Source organism: Podarcis melisellensis, assembly GCF_964234715.1.
Source record: "Podarcis melisellensis genome assembly, chromosome: 7".
NCBI lineage: Eukaryota > Metazoa > Chordata > Lepidosauria > Squamata > Lacertidae > Podarcis > Podarcis melisellensis.
The window spans coordinates 37,174,187-37,195,840 of NC_138539.1; the positions used below are offsets into that span (position 1 = coordinate 37,174,187).

General features: G+C 42.3%; 1 protein-coding gene and 1 long non-coding RNA gene across 4 annotated transcripts in view; one reads left to right on the forward strand and one right to left on the reverse strand.

The window, feature by feature from the left end:
- Window positions 1-782: 782 nt before the first annotated feature.
- Window positions 783-21,654, forward strand: part of SDR16C5 (short chain dehydrogenase/reductase family 16C member 5) — a 34,793-nt gene continuing 13,921 nt past the window's right edge. The window contains exons 1-2 of one of the 3 annotated variants that reach the window (XM_081917631.1): window positions 783-864; window positions 20,945-21,295. In XM_081917631.1, coding sequence (XP_081773757.1) covers window positions 20,975-21,295 — 321 coding nt within the window. In that variant the 5' untranslated portion in view covers window positions 783-864; window positions 20,945-20,974. Of the gene's footprint in view, window positions 865-18,346; window positions 18,482-18,802; window positions 18,957-20,944; window positions 21,296-21,654 lie in introns of those variants that run through there. The other 2 variants (XM_081917630.1, XM_081917632.1) reach the window with 2 other exon arrangements.
- Window positions 6,187-12,303, reverse strand: LOC309373470. The gene is made up of 3 exons (XR_014170064.1): window positions 11,646-12,303; window positions 10,999-11,069; window positions 6,187-6,837 (listed from the first exon to the last, which is right to left on the reverse strand). It is a non-coding gene; the product is annotated as an uncharacterized lncRNA (long non-coding RNA).

Here is a 21,654-nt window from a genome sequence, read left to right on the forward strand (position 1 = left end):
ACCTAGGGTGATTTTCTAAATTATGTCTGGGATTCTTTTCTGTTCCCTTACAGAAGTGGAAGCACTGTGGAGAGGTCGCTTTGTTGTTGCCGTCCACTGCTGCCGGTTGCCCACAAAAAGCTCAACAACTTTGGATCGCTCAACTTTGGAAAGCTCAATTCAGTGGTACTTTGGGTTATTTTTTTCTGTCTGTTGTAGCAGTTGTAATGTGCAATGCAAGATGTTGCATGGTTTTAAACCACATTTCTTGTGTATTTTACAGTGGTACCTCGGGTTAAGTACTTAATTCGTTCCGGAGGTCCGTTCTTAACCTGAAACTCTTCTTAACCTGAAGCACCACTTTAGCTAATGGGGCCTCCTGTTGCCGCCGCGCCGCCAGAGCCCGATTTCTGTTCTTATCCTGAAGCAAAGTTCTTAACCTGAAGCACTGTTTCTGGGTTAGCGGAGTGTGTAACCTGAAGCGTATGTAACCTGAAGTGTATGTAACCCGAGGTACCACTGTAACTTTTTGGATGGTCGCCCCAAGAAAGCTCAGCAACTGTGTCTGGATTTTTACCTCTTGAAATATGGCAACTCTAAGTTAGGGAGACTATGGTACATGACTCCACTTAAGACTGTCAAATACCTAGAGAAATTGTAATGATCATTCCTGGAAGTGTGGAAAGAGAAGGCCGGGTCGCACGCCTTGCCAAGCCACACCCCCAGGCTACATTCCGAGGCTACATTCCACGGTGGCGCTGCCCTGCCCTCTCTTTGTCTGCTGTGTCCTGGCTGGGATGAGTCCTTAATCACTGATCGTGCCTCTTGCTTTCTTAGAACCAGAGAGGTGTGTGTTTGAAAACTTCTTACTCTGACTGTCAAAAGGTAAGTGTCCCACCTGCTGCTCCATCCACTTTTGCTTCGGGGCCTGCCCAGCCCAGACATATGGCTCCCCATTAAGGTTGCCCATGAAGATATGCAACCCTAGAGCTGAAAACTCCTGCTTTAAATCCCAAAAGTTATTTATTAACTTATTTAAAAGATGCAGCATAGTCCTAAATGATGTACTATTGACTCAGTGGAAGGAAAGCAACAATGAGAGTAGGAATGGGAGCTATTGGAATACAAGGCAAGGAATGCTATGGTGCAACGTCTCCCACTCCTTATTGGTGTCAAGCTTGGAGAGTCCTCCCCTTCCTTTGATAACTTCACAGATAAGAATTAACAAGCAGTCGGTGAATTTATAATCCTTTTATTACAGCTTCATGTTGCGATCATAAAACCCGCAGCTCCTGGCAAGGAGGGCAGTTGTCTACTCTAACCCCTACTTCCGACTTCCTCAGCAAGAAATGCACCAATGGGAAGTTCCTCCCCCCGCCTCCGTTGCTCTCTGATACGTTCAGACCTCCAAGTCTGGGGAGAAGGGGAGGTCCCCCGTACTGTCCATTGACATCTCTCCTAGCTGCCCCCTCCCTTCTGGTTCCTGTGTCATTACCTTGTAGCTTGGTAGCTCCTCTCTAATCTGTTCAGCTTCTGTGTCTGTGTCTGCCTGTCTCTCTGCTTCTGAAAATGCTGGAGGCTGGAGGGGCGGCAGCAAATACTTCCCCCGCCCCTCTTCTGAGAGAAGCTGATCTGCCTGCAACTGCATTCCCCCATCTTCAGATCCAGACCATTCCCTGATATCTGGTTTGTCTCAGGGCTTCTCCAACTGTGGTCCGCAGATGAGCTTTAGTCATGTGGTCAGCAGTGTCTGTGGATTCATGGTTGAAGACAGGAGACAGTACATCCCTCCCATTAAATATTCATACTGATTTCTAATTATATTTCATTTATTACCGTATATACTCATGTATAAGCTGACTTTTTCAGCACATTTTTTATGCTGAAAAAGCCCCCCCCCCCCGGCTTATACTCAAGTGAGGGTCCTCTTTGCCACTGTCGGTGACGGCAGAGGAGGAACGAGCAGCCCAAACACAGCCCTTTTGGGCTGCTTGTTCTTCCTCCACTGCTGCCACCATCAGCCTCTGCCTCTAGGCAGGGGGACGGGAAGGGCTGAGGGGGAGAGAGAAGCCCCCTTTGCCGTGTGCGCATGCATGCACACACACACACTCTGGCCCACCAGGAGGTTTATGGTGTGGTGAACTGGCTTATACTCGAGTATATACAGTATATTGTATTACAATTTCTATGCACAACAATATACAGTGGTACCTCGGGTTACATACGCTTCAGGTTACATACGCTTCAGGTTACAGACTCCGCTAACCCAGAAATAGTACTTCGGGTTAAGAACTTTGCTTCAGGATGAGAACAGAAATTGTGCTCCGGTGGTGCGCAGCAACGGGAGGCCCCATTAGCTAAAGTGGTACCTCAGGTTAAGAACAGTTTCAGGTTAAGAACGGACCTCCAGAACGAATTAAGTACTTAACCTGAGGTACCACTGTAAAATACACAAGAAATGTGGTTTAAAATCATGCAACATCTTGCATAGTACATTACAACTGCTACAACAGGCAGAAAAAAATATTTAATTGGTCTGCCAAGACTCTCAGCAATTTTCATATGGTCAGGGGGCGGGGAGTTGGAAAGCCACTGATTTCTATATTGGTTTTTTTGTGTGTGTGTTTTTTCTATCATCCCTGGTTTGGAAAGATACCATAGAGAAAGAGGAAGAGGGTATTGTTTAATTGGCAATGTTATTTTGATGTGTTTCGTTTTGAGGTCCCTTCCCTTTTTGTTGTTGCAATTGTCTTTTTCCTCTTCTTTTTCCTCCTCTTTAATGATTATCCAGCAGTGGAAAATGTAGAAGTCCTAAAAAAATTAAAAATTGTAATTCCTTTAGTGCATTAAAATGTTTATATAATGGGGGTGGGTGTTCACATGTAGCGTTTGGTTATTAGTACTTTGCAATATTTTATTCTTAATATCCTTAGTAATTACAATAAATATATTTCCTGGTTCTAAAAAAAAAGAACATGGGCAACACAATAAATGTGCTGCTGCAACCATATATATATATATATATATACATACACAAAAATTTAAAAACTTCTTTTTAACCTGCATTCCAAGCCAGCCTACTACATAATCAGAGGCATTGTTCACTCCCTGGGTAAGAAAACAAGTTCCCATGTATATTGCTCTAAATGTCTGCCAACATTTTATACCTGTTGTAAGTTCTTGATTTCAAAATGCCCATAATTATTTCAATCCTGGTTGTGTATAATGAGCTTCTAATGACAGTTCACTACTTTATTATAAATATGATTATTTCTAACATGCAAAAGCTAAACACATGCACAGCAGAAATGCCAACAGCTTACTAATGTATAAACTGGAGGTGGAGCTTCTCCAGTTATACTGCCTATCATTTATCTCATAGTAGCAGCTAATTAATTGCTACTTATACACTATATATCTCAGTAAAACTGCTTTCTTTACAAAAAGAATCAAGCCACAGAATTTCCATAGAATCCTTCGGAATTCCTTCAGGCTACCCAGTACCTCTTGGCTGACAGTATATAGTCTGCAGCCTTGGGTTAGTCAACCCTTATCCAACCCATGAGAGTGGATAGATAAATCTAGTTTATGTTAATTTCACATTTTCATTTATAGGTCCATTCTGTCCCATTTCTACATCAATCTGCTTTTTTATAAAAAACTATGCAAAATTTCATATTGAAATAGGTTTTGTCACAAATACATATTTTATCACAATGCATCCATGTCTTTTTCTCTTTTTTTGGGGTAAACATTTTTTAAAAATACACATTTTAATGCATTTTGGTAACTTTTTATTTTTTTAAAAAAAAAAACAACCACCAAGCACTCTAGGAACACCAGGAGGCCAGCATGGTGTAGTGGTTAAGAGTGGTAGATTTGTAATCTGGTGAACCTGGTTCGCGTCTCCGCTCCTCCACATGCAGCTGCTGGGTGACCTTGGGCCAGTCATACTTCTCTGAAGTCTCTCAGCCCCACTCACCTCACAGAGTGTTTGTTGTGGGAGAGGAAGGGAAAGGAGAATGTTAGCCGCTTTGAGACTCCTTTGGGTAGTGATAAAGCAGGATATCAAATCCAAACTCTTCTTCTTCTTCTTCTTCTTCTTCTTCTTCTTCTTCTTCTTCTTCTTCTTCTTCTTCAGGAAGTGATGTCAAAGCTTCTCTCTTATGTCAGTTTTCTGACATATTAACTGGGCTGAGGATTGGACTGCCTGGCAGGAAACGGTCATTGCCTCTTGGCAACAGCAGTATTCGCTTTTGGAAACACAGTTCCATCTTTACAAATGTATTCAGATACTCTTATGAATTATATTTATTTTACTTTCTGTAATTGGAATCATGCTGTTGCTAAACGCTTATCTCTTCAACCTATCACCTTGGTACCTACACATACTTTCAACCCTTATTGTGTGATGAATTCTCCTTTGGTCTGTAAATAGGTTTAAATTTATGTAAATTATAACTAAATTGAGGAGAATGGGCATATTGACTATACTATATTGTATTGTCTATACCAGCCTTTCTCAGCCTTAGGTCCCCAGTGGTCAGATGATGGAAGTTGTAGCTCAACAACATCTGGGGAGCCACGGTTAAGAAAGGGTATGCTATAATGATTGGTAGTGGCTTCTTCAGGGTTTCAGGAAAGTTGGTCTCCAGCCCTACCTAGAGATTCTGGGGATTGAACCTGGGCTCTTCTGCATGAAGGCAGCTGCTCTGCCACTGAGCTACAGCCCATTTGTCGCTATATAGCACAGAGCACCATTTTCTATACCATACTTGACAAGGAAGCATAGAAACCTATGACGGATTACTAAATTACAGGTCATTGTTTCTTCTAATCCAGGTGGAGCACATTTACAAAAAATGAACATCTTCTCATTATCTTATGAGTGTCTGGAGGGGGTTGGAGGATGGATGACGGCTAACAGATTGAGGTTGAATCCTGACAAGACAGAAGTACTATTTTGGGGGGACAGGAGGCAGGCAGGTGTGGAGGACTCCCTGGTCCTGAATGGAGTAACTGTGCCCCTGAAGGGCCAGGTGTACAGCCTGGGAGTCATTTTGGACTCGCAGCTGTCCATGGAGGCGCAGGTCAATTCTGTGTCCAGGGCAGGTGTTTACCAGCTCCATCTGGTACGCAGGCTGGGAACCTATCTGCCCATGGACTGTCTCACCAGAGTGGTGCATGCTCTAGGTTATCTCTCACTTGGACTACTGCAATGCCCTCTATGTGGGGCTACCTTTGAAGGTGACCTGGAAACTACAACTAATCCAGAATGCAGCAACTAGACTGGTGACTGGGAGTGGCTGTCAAGTCCACATAACACTGGTCTTGAAAGACCTACATTGGCTCCCAGTATGTTTCCAAGCACAATTCAAGGTGTTGGTGCTGACCTTGAAAGCTTAAAACAGCCTCGGTCCAGTATACCTGAAGGATCGTCTCCATCCCCATCGTTCTGCCCAGACACTGAGGTCTAGCGCCGAGGGCCTTCTGGCGGTTCTCTCACTGTGAGAAGGCAAGTTACAGGAAACCAGGCAGAGGGCCTTCTCGGTAGTAGCACCCACCCTGTGGAATCCCCTCCCACCAGATTTCAAAGAGAAAAACAACTACCAGACTTTTAGAAGACCTCTGAAGACAGCTCTGTTTAGGGAAGCTTTTAATGTTTGACAGACTATTGTATTTTAACATTTTATTGGAAGCTGCCCAGTGTGGCTGGGGAAACCCAGCAACTGGGCATGTTGCCAGGCAACTATGTGTTTATGTGCATATCAGGGGAAAAAATCACCCCATGAACAAGGCTCATATTCTTGTTGGCTATCTGGAACTAATATCTGTAAAACACCTCTGTGGTATGAAGCATATTGGACAGGCTATAATGATACACTTTTAAACAGATTAAGCTTTTTAAACGAGGGCATAGTTGCATGCCTCTTTTTAATACTATACTGTATAATGCTGAAAGCAGTCTAGCTACAATCTTTGGACTCCTTACGGTGACCTGTTTATTACACATTTATCCTGTTTAGCTTGCGCAAAGCTTATGCAGAAGTTGGATTAAATCTGGTCTTTATTAGGCTTTGTTTACAGGGCAGTTACACAACACTCATTCCTCCTGATTTGGTCTACCCATTAATCAACTGATTATCCCACACTTCTCTGTGCATTTCGTCATCACTTTCCTAACCACAAAAGACCCGCCTTACAAAATTACTTTACTCCAATTTAATTCCACATATAATTGCAACCTACATTTCCAGCATGCGACTGAATTACACCTGCAAAATACTGGCAGCCCAGAGGTGACTACAATCATGTCTATGTAGAAGTACATTCCCATTGAAATAAATGAAACCTGTCAAGTAATACACTCAGAAACAAGGCGAAAGTGCCACAGAGTTCAAAATGTAGTTGGTTCAAAACTCCAGAGACCCAGAATTTCACAGTGCAGGAACTGTGATAAAAATTGGTTTGGACAAAACTGGCTTTCTGCTTCTGCTTCAGTCATTTATACTCTGGCTAGACATATGTGTAAACTAGTGAGTTCAAACTGCTTAACAACAACATTGTGAACTGATTCTGTAGAAGCAATGTTAATTGATCACCATAGAATATATTTTTGTACAATGTGACTGAAGTTACAGTCAAAAGGCAAGATATTTTTGTCAGCAAATGTTGCTTATAATTGTTATTCTTTATTATTTCCGTTTACTGCTTTTTTAAAAATTCTCAAAGCAGTTCCCAAATTCCAGTTTGTCAAGGTAATATGAAAGTCAGGGCAAGGAACGTTTGCAAGCAGAACATCATGACATGGCTGTCTTTGGCCAACCACACTTCTTATCTTCTTGTCTTCTAATTTGACTAAGGCAGGGGTGAGAAACAGATGTTTGAATTCATCTCCCACAACTGCAGCCATCATAACTGTGAAAAGAAAATCTTTGGAGATAGATGATAGATCGATACAGTCAAACCTCAGTTCCCGAAAGCCTCCATTATTGTACATTTTGGCTCCTGAATGCTGAAAACCTGGAAGTAAATGCTCCGGTTTTTTAACGTTTTTTGGAACCTGAACGTCCGACATGACTTCCACTCCATGCCTCGGTTGTCCAACATTTCAGAAGTCAAATGGTCTTCCAGAACAGATTATGTTTGAGAATTGAGGTTTGACTGTAGAACATATGGGTGGAACATATGGGTTGTGTTAATTAAGTTCAGTGGGTCTAGTCAGAGTAAAATTTAGTTGAATACCACGCTGTTGCCTCACCATTATACTTACAATCTTATAAGGCATCATATTCTGCAAGAAAATAGACACTGTCATGTACTACTAAAGATTAACTTAAATACACCCCAGAACAGCAGCAATTATGTTAAAACTTTAAAAATGGCATGTTACATTATTCCAATCTATTGAATCCTTAGCCTAAACATTTAAAATGGCTATTCAATTACACTCAGACTTGTAAAATGCTTATATGGTGCTTAGACCAGATAATAGTTTACTTTCTCAGGCAGTGGTTAGATTTTCCTCAACAAATAATCTGAAAAATCAAGCACTCATTCCTGAATAACCAGCAGAAACAAAAACTGATGTGATAATCAGACTGCAGGGAAATCAAAGACTTCTGGAAAAGAAAGGCTTTCAAACAATGACAGAACACAAAGGGGACAAGCTGGTTTCCCAAGACAGGGAATTTCATATCTTGTGTGTCACTACCAAATGGCTACTAGCCATGGTGGTTCAACCTCCAGTGTCAAAGGCTGCATACAAGTTGTTGGTCATCACATGTATGGAGAGTGATGTTGCACTCAGACTCTGCTTAAAGGCTTCTCATGGGTCTCATCTGGTTGGCCATGGTGATAACAGGATGCTCAACTAGATAGGCCTTTGGCCTGATCCAGCAATAACCTAGATTACTTCAAAAGTCAAATTAGAAGAAGGGAGAAAACCTGACTAACATACCATGTCCTACTAGATAATTATTTTAGGTTTACTGCATCAACAGCTTCTTCTTTTTCTTAATTCTTTTGGATCAAGTTTTCTATACCTTTCACTTAATATAGACAAATAATTAGTCATTAGATATCCCTATTAAAGCAAGCAAATGTTCCTTTGGTCATATTTGTCTTTAGTTGTCCAGAGTGCTTAGCATTATTTTTGTTTGTGTGATTATATAGGGGGGCATGTCTGGTACAGGGTTGAAAGTTGTACTATGCCATTTCATAACAACACAATTGTAGGAAACTTTTAAAATTTACATATGTTAGCACCATATGTTAGCAAAATATTCAATATTATTAATTTCACTTTTTTCATCTCCAGATTGTGATCTAATCCCTATCCCCCGGTAAACAGGAGAGCATCACTAAGCTAACAAAGGAAAGGCCTGGAATATCATTCAAATTCAAATCTTGACCTATGAGTTCTGCTGCCCTGTAAGCCACCTTCAAGAACACAGAATCCTTTAAAGGTCAAAGCTCTTCCAAAGGCATCTGCAAGAGTTGTCCATCTGGCTTCTTCTTTAGCCCAGCTCTCTTTGTTATACTTGGTTGAATTCTTACCTTTTTAGTAAAAAAAATAACTTTTATTCTGCCTTGCTTAACATTTCATTTCCCCCTGTCATGTAGATTTTGGCCAATGGCTTTAGCTATCTATTTCTTTTCAATTGGGTTTTGTTTTTTCCAGTGTGGAAGTTGTGGCTTTCCTTTGGTTCTGTTACACACACACACACACACCGAGAGAGAGAGAGAGAGAGAGAGAGAGAGAGAGAGAGAGAGAGAGAGAGAGAGATGGGTGGTGCTGTGGCCTAAACCCACAAGCCTCTTGAGTTTGTAATGCCAGCAGTTCAAATCCACACGACGAGGTGAGCTCCTGTCGCTTTGTCCCAGCTCCTGCCAACCTAGCAGTTCAAAAGCATACCAGCATGAGTAGATAAATAGGTACCACTGTGGTGGGAAGGTAAACAGCGTTTCCATGCGCTCTGACTTCCATCACGGTGTTCTGTTGTGCCAGAAGCAGTTTGGTCGTGCTGGCCTCATGACCCAGAAAGCTGTCTGTGGACAAACGTCAGCTCCCTCAGCCTGAAACCGGAGATAAGCACCACACCCCATAGTATAATTTGACTGGCCTTAACTGTCCATATTAGTACTGGGCTTTTTCACTTTCCTGCCTATAGAAGTTGCTGTTTCCTCTGGCTGAAAAAGTATACTGCAGCTAGCTCAAACGTTCTTAGTTAAGGATTTAGATTGAATAATAATGTTAACTATGTAGAGATTACAATGTTCTCCTTTCTCCTTTGCTCTTAATTATGTGCAGGTCTTTCTAACCAGTGGTCTAGTGGTTAGAACAGTGGTTTTCAACCAGTGTGCCATAGCATCCGGGGGACAACACTGGCCTCTGTGCCTGTTCCTTCCCTCTGTCCTCTGATGCCCTCTTCATCTCTGCTTCCCAAAGGCTCTGCAGGCAAGGGTGACATAACTGGGCTCCTGAGCCCCACAAGGGTGCTGTAGAAAGAATGCGCAGTGATTCGTCAAGGGAGCCATGGACTCAAAAAGTTTGAAAACCTCTGGGTTAGAGTGTTGGAATAGGTCCTGGGAGACCAGGGTTCAAGTCCTGATGCAGCCATGAAGCTCACTGGGTGACCCTGGGCCAGTCGCTGTCTCTCAGGCTAACCTAACATGGTTTATTGCAACTATTAATATTGCTCAGTTTCATGTGGCTGGGTACATAAAAAACTGAGTCCTTTTGGGATGAAGCATAGTCCAGACCCATTAGATATTATTCAGACTTTTACTTGCAGAACTCTCTTTAAAACATAACCAAAAAAGTAAATGATACATCTAAACAGTTCCATATTTTGTGCATATCCAGCACAGGCTCAGCACCTAAGCATCTGGAACCCCTGGAATCTCGCACCACTCAGAGATTTGGGGGGGGGGGTGGGCCATGCAACAATGTGTTTAGCATCCATCTGGTGTGAAGTTGCTATACTCATGTCCAGGAAAACTGACAATCTCAAGCTAAACTATACCTTTAAAACACATAATTCCCCTCAAATAATAATTTACCCTTCATAGATTTACCATTTCCAGCAACCCTTAACAAACTACAGTACCCAGAATTCTTTGAGGGAAAGAATGCACTTTGAATGTTCTTTAAAAGTAGTGTACATGTAGCCTCAGCCCCTATGTATAAACCCAGATATTTCAGAGCACATTTCAGTAGCTTTTCATCAGACTGGAGTAATTTGATCTCATTTGCCTGAATGCACCAGTTCCAAATGCTCGCTTCTTCACACAAATCTATTATATTAAAATTACCAATCATAGCCAATAGTATGTAACCATAGTGATGAGTGTTACCTGACCTGCCACTGTAGAAACCTCATCCCTATAGTTCATACTACATTTGAAGACACATCTTCCCAGGACTTCCATTTTCTTCAGCCAACTGAGGGCTTATCCAAACTTACATTTTCCTCTACATTTTCTAGGCATGGTCTGCATTCCATGTCCAAGTGCCTTCTTTCTTTCTTTCTTTCTTTCTTTCTTTCTTTCTTTCTTTCTTTCTTTCTTTCTTCTCCAGAGCTTTCCCCACAAAAATTTGAACTTTAAAGCTGAATCGGAGTAAATGGCAATCCACAGAAAACCCCAATTGCCATTTGTTGTGCTTCAGCTTTAAAGAGCAGGTTTTCGCAGGGAAAGCTCCAGACAAAAAAAGAGCGGGTACTCAGACACAGCACTTTAAAGTGGGGATCTGTGCCTGAAAAGAGTGGAGCAAAAGGTAAGTGTGGATAGGCCTTTAGTGCTTTCCTCATTTCCCTCTTTATGAATGCCTAGGATGGAAATAAGGCAATATTATTGCAACCTCCCTCCCTCTCCGTTTACAGACCTTGTAATACAGCGGGGGGGGGCTATGGCCCTGCAGGTGTACTTAGCACAGTGTTATTTTTCTAGAAAAGGAGGTGACGGAACTCAGCACGAACTTCTCCCTTCTTGTCTTGGAATAGCAATGGCACCCACCTGAGAGAGCTCCTGCTGGGGGGAAAGCCCTGACTCAGCAGGTATTAATGTCAGGTACTTAGCAGGCAAAACTGTTGAAATAACCATGTATTCATTACACAGTGAAAGACAGCCATAGAGTAAGCCACTCACATCTTACATAGCAAGGTGTCCCACACCATTAGTTGTCATCAGCCATGCCTCCACTCTATATGGGATGCAGACAAAAGTTTCTCATTCTGATCTTAGAGTTCAGGCAGGTTAGTACAGGAAGAGGAGATCTCAGGAATTTCAAAGTTATCGCTAGCACTTTGTATTGTAACCCAAAGCATACAAGCGTAGGCAGTTGTGCATGGTCTAAAAGGATGTGGGCAGAGAAATAAGAACTTGTGGACATCCAATGACACTGAATGTTGCAAGTTTCAAAGGGACAAAAGAAATTACTAATTCACAAAGTGCATTAAATCACGCCCACAAGTGGCAGTGAAGGCCACTAACTTGGATGACTTTAAAAGAGTATTAGACAAATTCATGGTGGACAAGGCTATCAATGGATACTGGCTAAATAATAATGATAATAATGATAATGATAATAGTTTCTATACCACCCTTCATCCAAGGATCACAAGGCAGTTTACAATCTAAAAACACAAAAATACCTAACTTACAGGCAATGACTGTTTTGCATGAGGGTTGCATTCGTGACCCCCACACGCATCAGTGTGTGTAAGCCACCTCTGCCCCATTACGCCTCTGCTCACACCTTTCCCAGCCAATTCAAATTTGTGGTGATGTGTGTGTGCATGATTGCTATACTCTGCCTCCCTGATCAGAGTCAGCATGCTTCTGAATAATACCAGTTACTGGAAACCTCAGGAGTGTGCTCAAATCCTGCTTTCTGGCTTTCCATTGGCATAGTGCCCAAATGTATAGAGTGCCAACCACACCTGTAAAGGGATGGCATTTCAAGGAAGTGCCAAAGGCAATACTGTATGTGACAGGTGTGAGGTAGCAATTAGAGGATAGTGAGACAATAGGATCACTAATATGAATGCTGAAATAAACCAGGAATATCAGGTAAGAGCTAGTTGATGGGAGTTGACCAGATGGTATCAGGAGGTGGTGAATGCTTCCTTATGGAAAGGGAAAGTGCTGGTTACCTTGAAAGAGGTGGTGCTTTCTGCACCCAGGGTATAACATATTTTTCCGTGTATAAGACTATAATTTTTCCTAAATTTTTGAAGTTTAAAATAAAGGGTCGTCTTATACACGGATAGTGCATAGTGCATTTTTTTTATTTTGAGTCCCCAAAAATAGGGGTCGTCTTATACATGGGGGCTTCTAATACATGGAAGAATACGGTAATTATAATTCCCTCCCAGCCATAAATATTCCTGGCGAAGGTGCATAAGAAGTTACTGTTTAGATTTTCTTGATTAGCCAGGCATTTTAATTATTTTGTATTTATGTTTTCAAGGTAGGTGTTGTTGTTAAATGCCAATTAAATGCCAGAAGAGACTCTGCTTTAAATACATTCATCTGTAATGATGATAGAGTAAAACACTTCCTCTGTGTTATTCAGTTCCTGAGGAACACTACCAGGGTGGGTTTTCATTCTATTCAGAAAGCTTGTGAATTTTGCTGTTGCTAATGTTGAGGTAGCTGTTTCAAACCAGTTTTGCTACGGCTGATGGTTTAGACTTGTCTTAAAGAATGTTTTCTGATGGCTTTTCTTTCTTTCTAGCGTATTTCTTGTTTTTTTTTGTATACAGTGGTACCTTGGGTTAAGTACTTAATTCGTTCCAGAGGTCCGTTCTTAACCTGAAACTGTTCTTAACCTGAAGCACTTTAGCTCATGGGGCCTCCCGCTGCTGCCGTGCCGCCGGAGCACAATTTCTGTTCTCATCCTGAAGCAAAGTTCTTAACCTGAAGCACTATTTCTGGGTTAGTGGAGTCTGTAACCTGAAGCGTATGTAACCTGAGGTAACTAGTTGTTTAATCATTTATAAGTTGCCTAGAGAGTTTATTATTTGATTATAGCAGGGTCCCTGAAAAATAAAATATTCACTGCAGGTGAGTTAAAATATTATGGCATGCAACCCAATCTCCAAGTGGTGAGAGACTCAAGGGGTGTCTTGTCTAGAGTTTAGTTTCTTTGGAATAAAGGGCAATGGAGAATGTGGTGTCTTTAGGATACGTACTATAGGGTTCCCCACACACACACACAAACTTACAACCTGAGCATAGGATGGAATGGCTCACAGCACTAACACCCCAGCAGATCTTGCTTCCCGTTACATTTCTAGGGATGCCACAGCAAAGATCTAGCACAGAGCAAGACATGTCTCTGTGTCTCCAGCTTCCAGCAGTGCTTAACTGGCCAACCAAGGCCATTGGCTTAACAACGGAAATGGTTTGGCTGATTCAGAAGTCTCTCCTACTACTTTCTAAACAACCCTACAAGGGACCCATGATATAAATCAAGACTGACCGTCACTATCCGCCGCCCCCCCAAAAAAAATTTTTTATGACATTATAAATAAAATGTTTAGTGGTAGTAGTAAATTAAGATCTATTGCAGTTATTCTGTTCCATGTAGAACAAATGAGAACTGTTTTTTTCCAGATGTGTAGAAAAATCTGTACATCCCCCTCCAAAACAACTAAGGTCCAGGAGAGATCATTTACCTTCAGATTGATAAATGAAACCAAAAGAGAGCAGTATCTCCAACCATCAGTGAAATCATGTCTGACCTTACACTTTGAACTTCTTTGAGGTCTCATTTCAACACACACTGTTCTCAGATTAAAGATCTAAACTTAGAATGCAGAAGTACTCAAAGTCTTTTTCTAAATTGTTATTCGTTGTTGTTTTACACGTTGGAGGTTGTGGGGGTTTTTTATACATGTATAGTAGTATTCATTGTTTCTGTGAGAAACCTTCTGTGAGAAATAATTTTTCCAGAATTCCCTACAAACTGTGATACACAGAGACAAAGGAAATAACCAAGGAAGGGAACGAAACTTGTTGAAGTGCTATCTCTGTATTAAAACAAAATGTTCTGTGCAGCATGTATCAAAACCCACCTATATTGTTAGTTCTAGAAAGCTCACTTATATTTTTTTTTTGAAGGGAGGAGGTTGGCAATGCTTTTCTTTTTCTGTAATTTTATTACACCAACTTGCTGTGAAGATGGAAAAAGATTGTGGCTTATTTCAGCCTATTGAAAACTGGGACATCATATACTTACAATAAAAGATTTGATCCTCTAGTGAGGCTTTCCAGTATGAATCTTTGTTAGCAGTTAAAATCATATTCAGAAACATTTAATTGTCCTGAAGATATGAATGATTAACAATTCCATGGTTTATAACCTAATATTATAACTGCAGAAATAGCTAAACAAAAGCATTTTCTATATAAACTGGCTTCTAGCACCCTCCAGTGGATTATGGCAGTATAATAATTTGTTGAGGCGAAGCATAATTTGTCAAAATGTGTGTGTGTGTTTAAGCATCCAGTTACTAAGGCAGCCTTCACCAACGTGGTGCCATGCAGCTGTTTTGGACTACAATTCCCATCAGCCCCAGCAATGCTGGAAAGCTGTACTAAGGGATTCTGAATCGGAAATGAGCTCTATTTAAATCCTAAACTTTAGAAGAGAATCATTCTTAATATTGGATAGAAAAAGAAATGCAGAATACATACTTCCAATATCTATATAGCCCTGTACCGCAAGACAGCTCCATGTAATCTACATGCCCTTCCACACAAACTAATGCAGATACATCCCAAATTCCCCCCTTGCAAGGGCTTTTCTGAGAATGACTGAACTGGCTGGATAATCTTTTGATGGGAATCATTCCCCAGTCCCCTGCTGTGATCCAAACAAAATTCATCTCCACACTGCTATTAGCCTTAGCGAAAGGCTCCCATGGCCTTTCTGCTATGGCAGCTTCTCTGCCTGTGGCTAAAAAGGATGTTTTTTGTTGACATGGTGGCCAGGGGAACAAAATGTAAACCTTCCCATGCACTACAGTCTTGTCAAAAATGGCCCTGTGTCTTTTGTTATGACAGTGGTACGTCGGGTTAAGAACTTAATTCGTTCTGGAGGTCTGTTCTTAACCTGAAACTGTTCTTAACCTGAAGCACCACTTTAGCTAACGGGGCCTCCTACTGCCGCTGCACAGGCGGTGCACGATTTCTGTTCTCATCCTGAAGCAAAGTTCTTAACCCGAGGTAATATTTCTGGGTTAGCCGAGTCTGTAACCTGAAGCGTCTGTAGCCCGAGGTACCACTGTACTTTCTAAGACGCTGACACAGTTGCTAATGAAACATTATTTGCAACATCTAGGTTGACCCTTACTTAAGTACAGGCCACACACATCCATTTACGCACATTCAATATGTGCACAACTGCATACATGTGCATCAAACCGAACCTGGCAAGGGCCCCAAAATGTCACAGAACTGTCATGAAAGGGGAAGGTGTGGCAGGGACGGAACAGGGTGTTTGCAGGATTTTCCAATGATATTTCAAATATATGCAATTTTATTGATGCATGTGGTACCTCGGAATATAATCGCAGCATAAATGGGGGATTGCCTGGATAGGAAGCCATTTTCAAACGAATATCCAATAGCAACTTTTCATATGTCAATTGAAATGCTTTTTAAAAATTGTTCTGTGAACCGCCCTGAGACCTCCAGGTATAGGCCAGTATATAAATTAAATCAAATCAATAGATAGATAGAATGGGACAGTGAGTTCCAATCTAACATCAGAGGACTTGTTTCCTTTTGCTATTTGTGCCGAGATTTTTAATGCAGCTCAATAGTCTTTCAATATTATTTCACAAGATCTTTGATTGTAATAAAACCCCAAATCAGTTTGTCATAGGGATATCACATTTTTCAAACAGCCAAACTGCTTTTCCCCCCTAAAAAAATAAATAAATTCCATGTCACATAAGCATATCTATTTATCTATCACTGCCACTGACCTTTCTCTCTTCCACTTATGGTAGGCAATCTCAGGATTGTGTCCACAACTCAAGATCCAAAGGGATGGTCAGGGGTAAATCTACTGGGATTTCTTTTTTCTTTGAACCTGTTTTTGAAACTCTCCTTAATTTCAGAAATGATTCACCACATGGCATGAGAATGTTAAGGAATGTTAATGTTAGTATTAAGGAATGTGAATGGGTTAAGTCCATTGGTAAAGAAAGAGTTGGCATCTTCTGAGTCATTTCTGAGATGCTCCTGCCGGAATCTCCTGACTTCCTTATCAGTGTTTCCATGTATATCTGTGTATAATTTGGCTCAGATTATGGTGGTGTATCATACCAGAACTGGGGAGTTATCTGATGCAAAGAGCTTGTCTGAGAAGAAAACTTGGAGACAGGGTGGATTTGATTTAAATCACTAGTCAGTAAGACTTGATTTAAATTACTAGTCAGTAAGACTTGATTTAAATCATATTTTTTTTACAGAAAGACTCATTCTTGCTGGTATAGTCTTAATATTTACAACCAGATGAAGGTTTCATTTTTGGAATAATAAATTTTCAGAGTAGTTTTTACAGTTATATCAAAAATTACTGATTTGATTATACTATTAGAAATACATAGACAGATAATTATGAAATTATTGTGAGGTTTAATAAGTTAACTGTTTATATTTGGACAACTTTTCTGCTATACTTTATTGGAAGGAGAAAAATAATAATTTCCTTAATAACAATTTAAACAATTTATTTAATTAAAACAATAACATTATAGCATATGTATCCATGTTTGTTAACTAATGTGGTTAAATTTTTTTTAAAAAAAACTTAGACTGAGTTTTAGCACACATGAAAAACTTAAAACAAATCCTTATTTCCTGATGAATAGCCTTTGGACTCTAATGTAACTTAAATAGAAAGCTATCTTTAGAAAGTTTTTTCCTCCAAAAGCATTTTATTTTAAAAATCCAATTTAAAATTTAAAAATCCAATTTTTAAATTATTATTTTTAAAAATCATTTATTTTTATCCACCCTGCTTGGAGAACTGACAGACTTCAGGACAAGAGAGCTCCAATCTGTTGCAGGGCTCTATGCAAACGCACTTGGAACTTGCATGTGGACTTTGTTCAACAAGGACTTTGGAGTACAGAAAGTCCCTGTGGGACCAAAGAGAGAAAAGCCTTCATGTAACCTGTATTATCATGTGTAAATACAGACTGTGTGTTTTGTCCATGCCAAGTAAAATAACTCTGCTTAAAAACAATTGTTTCATGTTGGAGATCTTAATTACTTTGCTGACGCTTCTGTTGCGCACACAGATACATATCAGGGAACACATATCATATTGAGCACATGAAACCAGTTGCATTGGCTCCTGGCTATTTTCTTTTCAAATAATGTCCAGCTTTTTCCAGCACTGCAGCTGTCACTGCCATTGTGGCACAGCAGCATCAGCCAATGCATTCTTTGGAGGCTAGATCTGCTGCCCCTGTGAATCCTCACCTTGCCTCATGGGTGGGCCAGCCCTGTCCCACAGGCATCTGGGTGGCCACTGTGAGAACAGGATGCTGAACTAGATGGGCAACCAGTCGTGAACAACTCTGGGGTTGCGGCACACATCTCGCTTGATTGGTCAAGGGAGCCGACGTACAGCTTCCAGGTCATGTGGCCAGCATGACTAAGCCGCTTCTGGGGAACCAGAGCAGCACATGGAAACGCCATTTACCTTCCTGCCGGAGTGGTACCTATTTATCTACTTTCACGTGCTTTCGAACTGCTAGGTTGGCAGGAGCAGGGACCGAACAACAGGAGCTCACCCTGTGTGGAGATTCGAACCGGCGACCTTCTGATTGGCAAGTCCTAGGCTCTGTGGTTTAACCCACAGCGCCACCCGCGTCCCTTTGGATTCACTTACTTAGCTCAAAATGTAACTTCAAAACTTTGAATACCACCCCAGCAATTTAGCTCTATGAGCGCTGGGCTCAATGCATGCTGGCAAAGCCTCACTCCTGTCAGCAATTGTGCTGCAGCATTACGGCGTTCCAGACTAGCTGCAGCATGCAGACCAAGGGCAAGGGAAGCCCCACATAGAGCGCATTGCTGCAACCCAGCCGACCCTCTGCTCCTAAGTTTGCATGTGTAGAGTCTGAGGTTTCTTCTTCACAAGTGACAAAATACGGGAGAAGTTGTAGCCAAGGTGTAGGGAGGCGGCACAGTAGCCGCGCCGGCTCTCCCGGCCCCCTCGGAGGTAGCTGAGATTAGCCGGTAGCCGACTAAGGAGGGCGGAGGCGGAGGCTGCAACTGCTCACACAGCCCAGGAAATCGCTGCCTCTTTAACAACCGCGGCCCTTGGCCGGAGGGGAGGAGACGCGAGCAGCGGCGGGGGAGTGGGTGGGACCTTCCCGGGGCGCGTGCGCTGGCCAAGTGCTTTATAGCTCGGGACTGCAGCTTGTTGTGGGGCGAGGTCGTCTGCGCAGCCGGAGGAGCGTCGCCTGCGGTAAGGCGAGAGGCTTCAGGCAGGCGCGCGCGCGGCTCGGGCGACTGGCTGGCTGGGGGAGAGAGGGGGGGAACACGGGCAGAACTTGGCCCCTGACGCATTTGGCCGCTAGCGGCACAGGGAGGAGCGCCGCCTCGGGGGTCCTTCTGGCTGACCGGGGCCGCGGAGGGGTGGCTGGGGAAATGCGTTGCTCAGACGAGGGTCCCCCTGCTGGGCTTCAGCGCGCGCTGTAGGCCGGGGACTTGGACGGCCGTCGGGCAGCTCTTGGAAGCGCCGGCTCTCTTGACGTCACCGCTTCCTCGTCGCCGAAGCGCAGCTGCGCTCGGCCGAAATGGTGGCAAAACGGGTCCTGTCGTCGCTGCGGTTCCGGAAAGGGTGGCAGCGGGGGAACTCCTCTCCGTAGGATGCAGACCGACTTGCATGACAGCTAGTCGCGAGCACCTCCGTGAGGCCGAATTCTAGAGCAGACGTCAAGGTGGACGTTTCGTAACGTCGCTATCATCTTCTTTCTTCTTCTTTGGCGATCACTCTTAGCTGAGTAAGATTGTCTTCCATAAACACAGTTTTAACAATGAGTCCGTAAGTGACTGTGGAGGCCAATTCTGGATCCACACGTCCTTCCACAGTGGGGACACTCGTTTCCAGGTGGGAGTTGATCATGGTGTGGATTTGCCAAGCGTGCCTTCCTCCTAGCACGTTTCTCCCTTGCGTCCTGAGTTCGAGTGTCTTCAAAGCCCATGACACCTTTGGTAAAGGCTGTCCTCCAACTGGAGAGCTCGCAGGCAAGTGTTTCCCAATTGTTGGTGTTTATACTACATTTTTAATATGCTTTTGGCATATTGTAGACAGCAACAATGACCAAAACAGGCTACTAAGACCTCACACCCAAAAAACTGTGTGTACTATTGCACTTGCTCAAGTTTCTTGAGTTGATCAAAAGTGCATAATTTGACTGGATTGAACCAAGTTGGTCCCTCCAGAAAGCATGAGTAGAAAACACCCATGATTTATACATGGTGGTAGATTGCAAAGATTCAAATGGATTTCTGTAAAACACACCCACGTCTTTGTCACTCTACTGTGTCTCTAAAAGTAGCAGAACTTGAAAAGCCGTTTTGCAGTCTGAGGAAAAGTGAGAAGGTTCTTGTAATAATTGAGACAGCAGGCAGTATATCAGTAAACATTTAGGCAGCTTGGAAGCACTTACTGCTGAAAGCCAGGACATTTTAATTTGTGGTTAGTAGATGTATTCAGGGCTACATGAGCACACACTGAATTGAGGCCAAGATGCATGAGCCTCTGGCTGGCCATATCTCGCAAGCTAATCCAAATATAATTAAATGAAAGAATGAAAGAATATACAGTAGACCCTCTGGATATGGATTTCATTCGTTCCGGGGGTCCATGCTCACCCCGAAAAATCTGTAAGCAGAGGCACCACTTCTGCACATGCGTGCAGCATGCAGAGCACTTCTGCCCATGAGAAAGCAGCAAAACCTGGAAAAATACTTCCAGGTTTGCTGCTTTCGCAACCCAAAGATTACGTCTCCAGAGAGTCCACTGTAATGAAAGAAGACTGGATCAAAAACTAGAGCTGCTGTTTGGTCAGTTATCAAAAAATATATTAATGGACATAATTCTGTTGACCTTTTGGAGATGCTTTGTGGTGGGAAGTTTCACTTGGATCCATGGGGGTAGCCAGGATTTTTGTTGGGAAGGGCAGGGCTTTTGTTTCGGGGGGGTGCTGAACAGAAGTGATTGGTAAGTTAGTTAAGTATTTCTATTGTTTTACTTGATCTAGGGGGGCAGCTGCGCCCCCTTGGCTACGCCCATGCTTGAATCCTTTTTGGGTTCTTTGATCTGTGTTGCTCAAATCCTTATGCGGCCCCCTTCAGTCATAAGGGCTAAAAATTTACTGTTAAAAACTGAAGGCACATGCTTTCTGCCACTTAGTTTATTAGATCTTGTGTTTGTGCAGTTTGCAATGCAGTTCTTATTAAGAACAGCAGATCACAATCCTCTGTGTTCCTGGAACCTAGGGCTACCACCTCTCTTTTCCCAAGCTTTTAAAAACTGCATGACAGTCAGGAAAACAGCAGCTTCAGCTTTTCTCTACTTTTCTGTGCTGGGAAAAGTATTGGTTGCTGACGTTGCTACCTCTTCAAGCAGTATTGCTGTCCATCACACTCTCACTTATGTCCTGCCTTCTGCTGTTCCTGCCAACAACAACTTCTGCTCCTGTGGTTCTGTGTTAGCCCACCCCAATGCACAGTGTGCTGATTTCCTCAGTTTCCTCTCTTTTCCTTAGGTCCCTGTTTTCTTTATGCACTCTTTTGCTACATTTGTATTCCTGATGATAATGAATGTTTCAATTTACTTCTTTTCCAGCTTTCCTAGACAGCACACACAAAAACTTGACATTTATTCAATTGAATCTAACTCATCTTTTTAATCATTGAACAGCTAGTTTGAAATATATATATATTGTCCAAGATGAACTTCTTCCTGGAAACACTCAGAGTCATTGGACTGTCAGTATATTTTACACTGGAGAGTTTCGTCTTATTATTCATCCCTGTGCGGAAGAAGAATGTGACTGGTGAAATAGTGCTTATCACGGGAGCTGGAAGCGGAATCGGAAGGCTGATGGCTCTGAAGTTTGCTCGTCTTGGAGCTACATTGGTACTCTGGGATATCAGTGTAGAAGGCAACAAAGAGACAGCCAGACTGGCAAGGAAAAATGGAGCTGCGAGAGTGCACAACTACACTTGTGACTGTAGCAAAAGGCAGGAGGTCTATCAAGTAGCAGATCAGGTAACTTTGTTTTGCAAGTGGAGTTTTATTTTGCATAACGTTTTATCTAGTCCTCAGTTTCACATATGCTCTTGCGGCATGTTCATGTGTTGCAAGATACAACCATAAACACAGCTTCACTGTGCTTAGCTGCATATGTATGAAGCCACCATATCAACCTGATACTACCAGCTGTTTGGTTTATTCTTCATAGTTGCTCCAACTATTCACTCTTCAGTCCTTTGAAAGAGCTGGAGCAGCTTAATAGTGACCCTGAAGGTAAACAGTAATGAGGCAAACCAGAACAAATGTACCTTCATTCAAAATTATGTTTGGCTGTTGTTGGTTTTTTTAATACATCATAATGCAACCAATGCTTT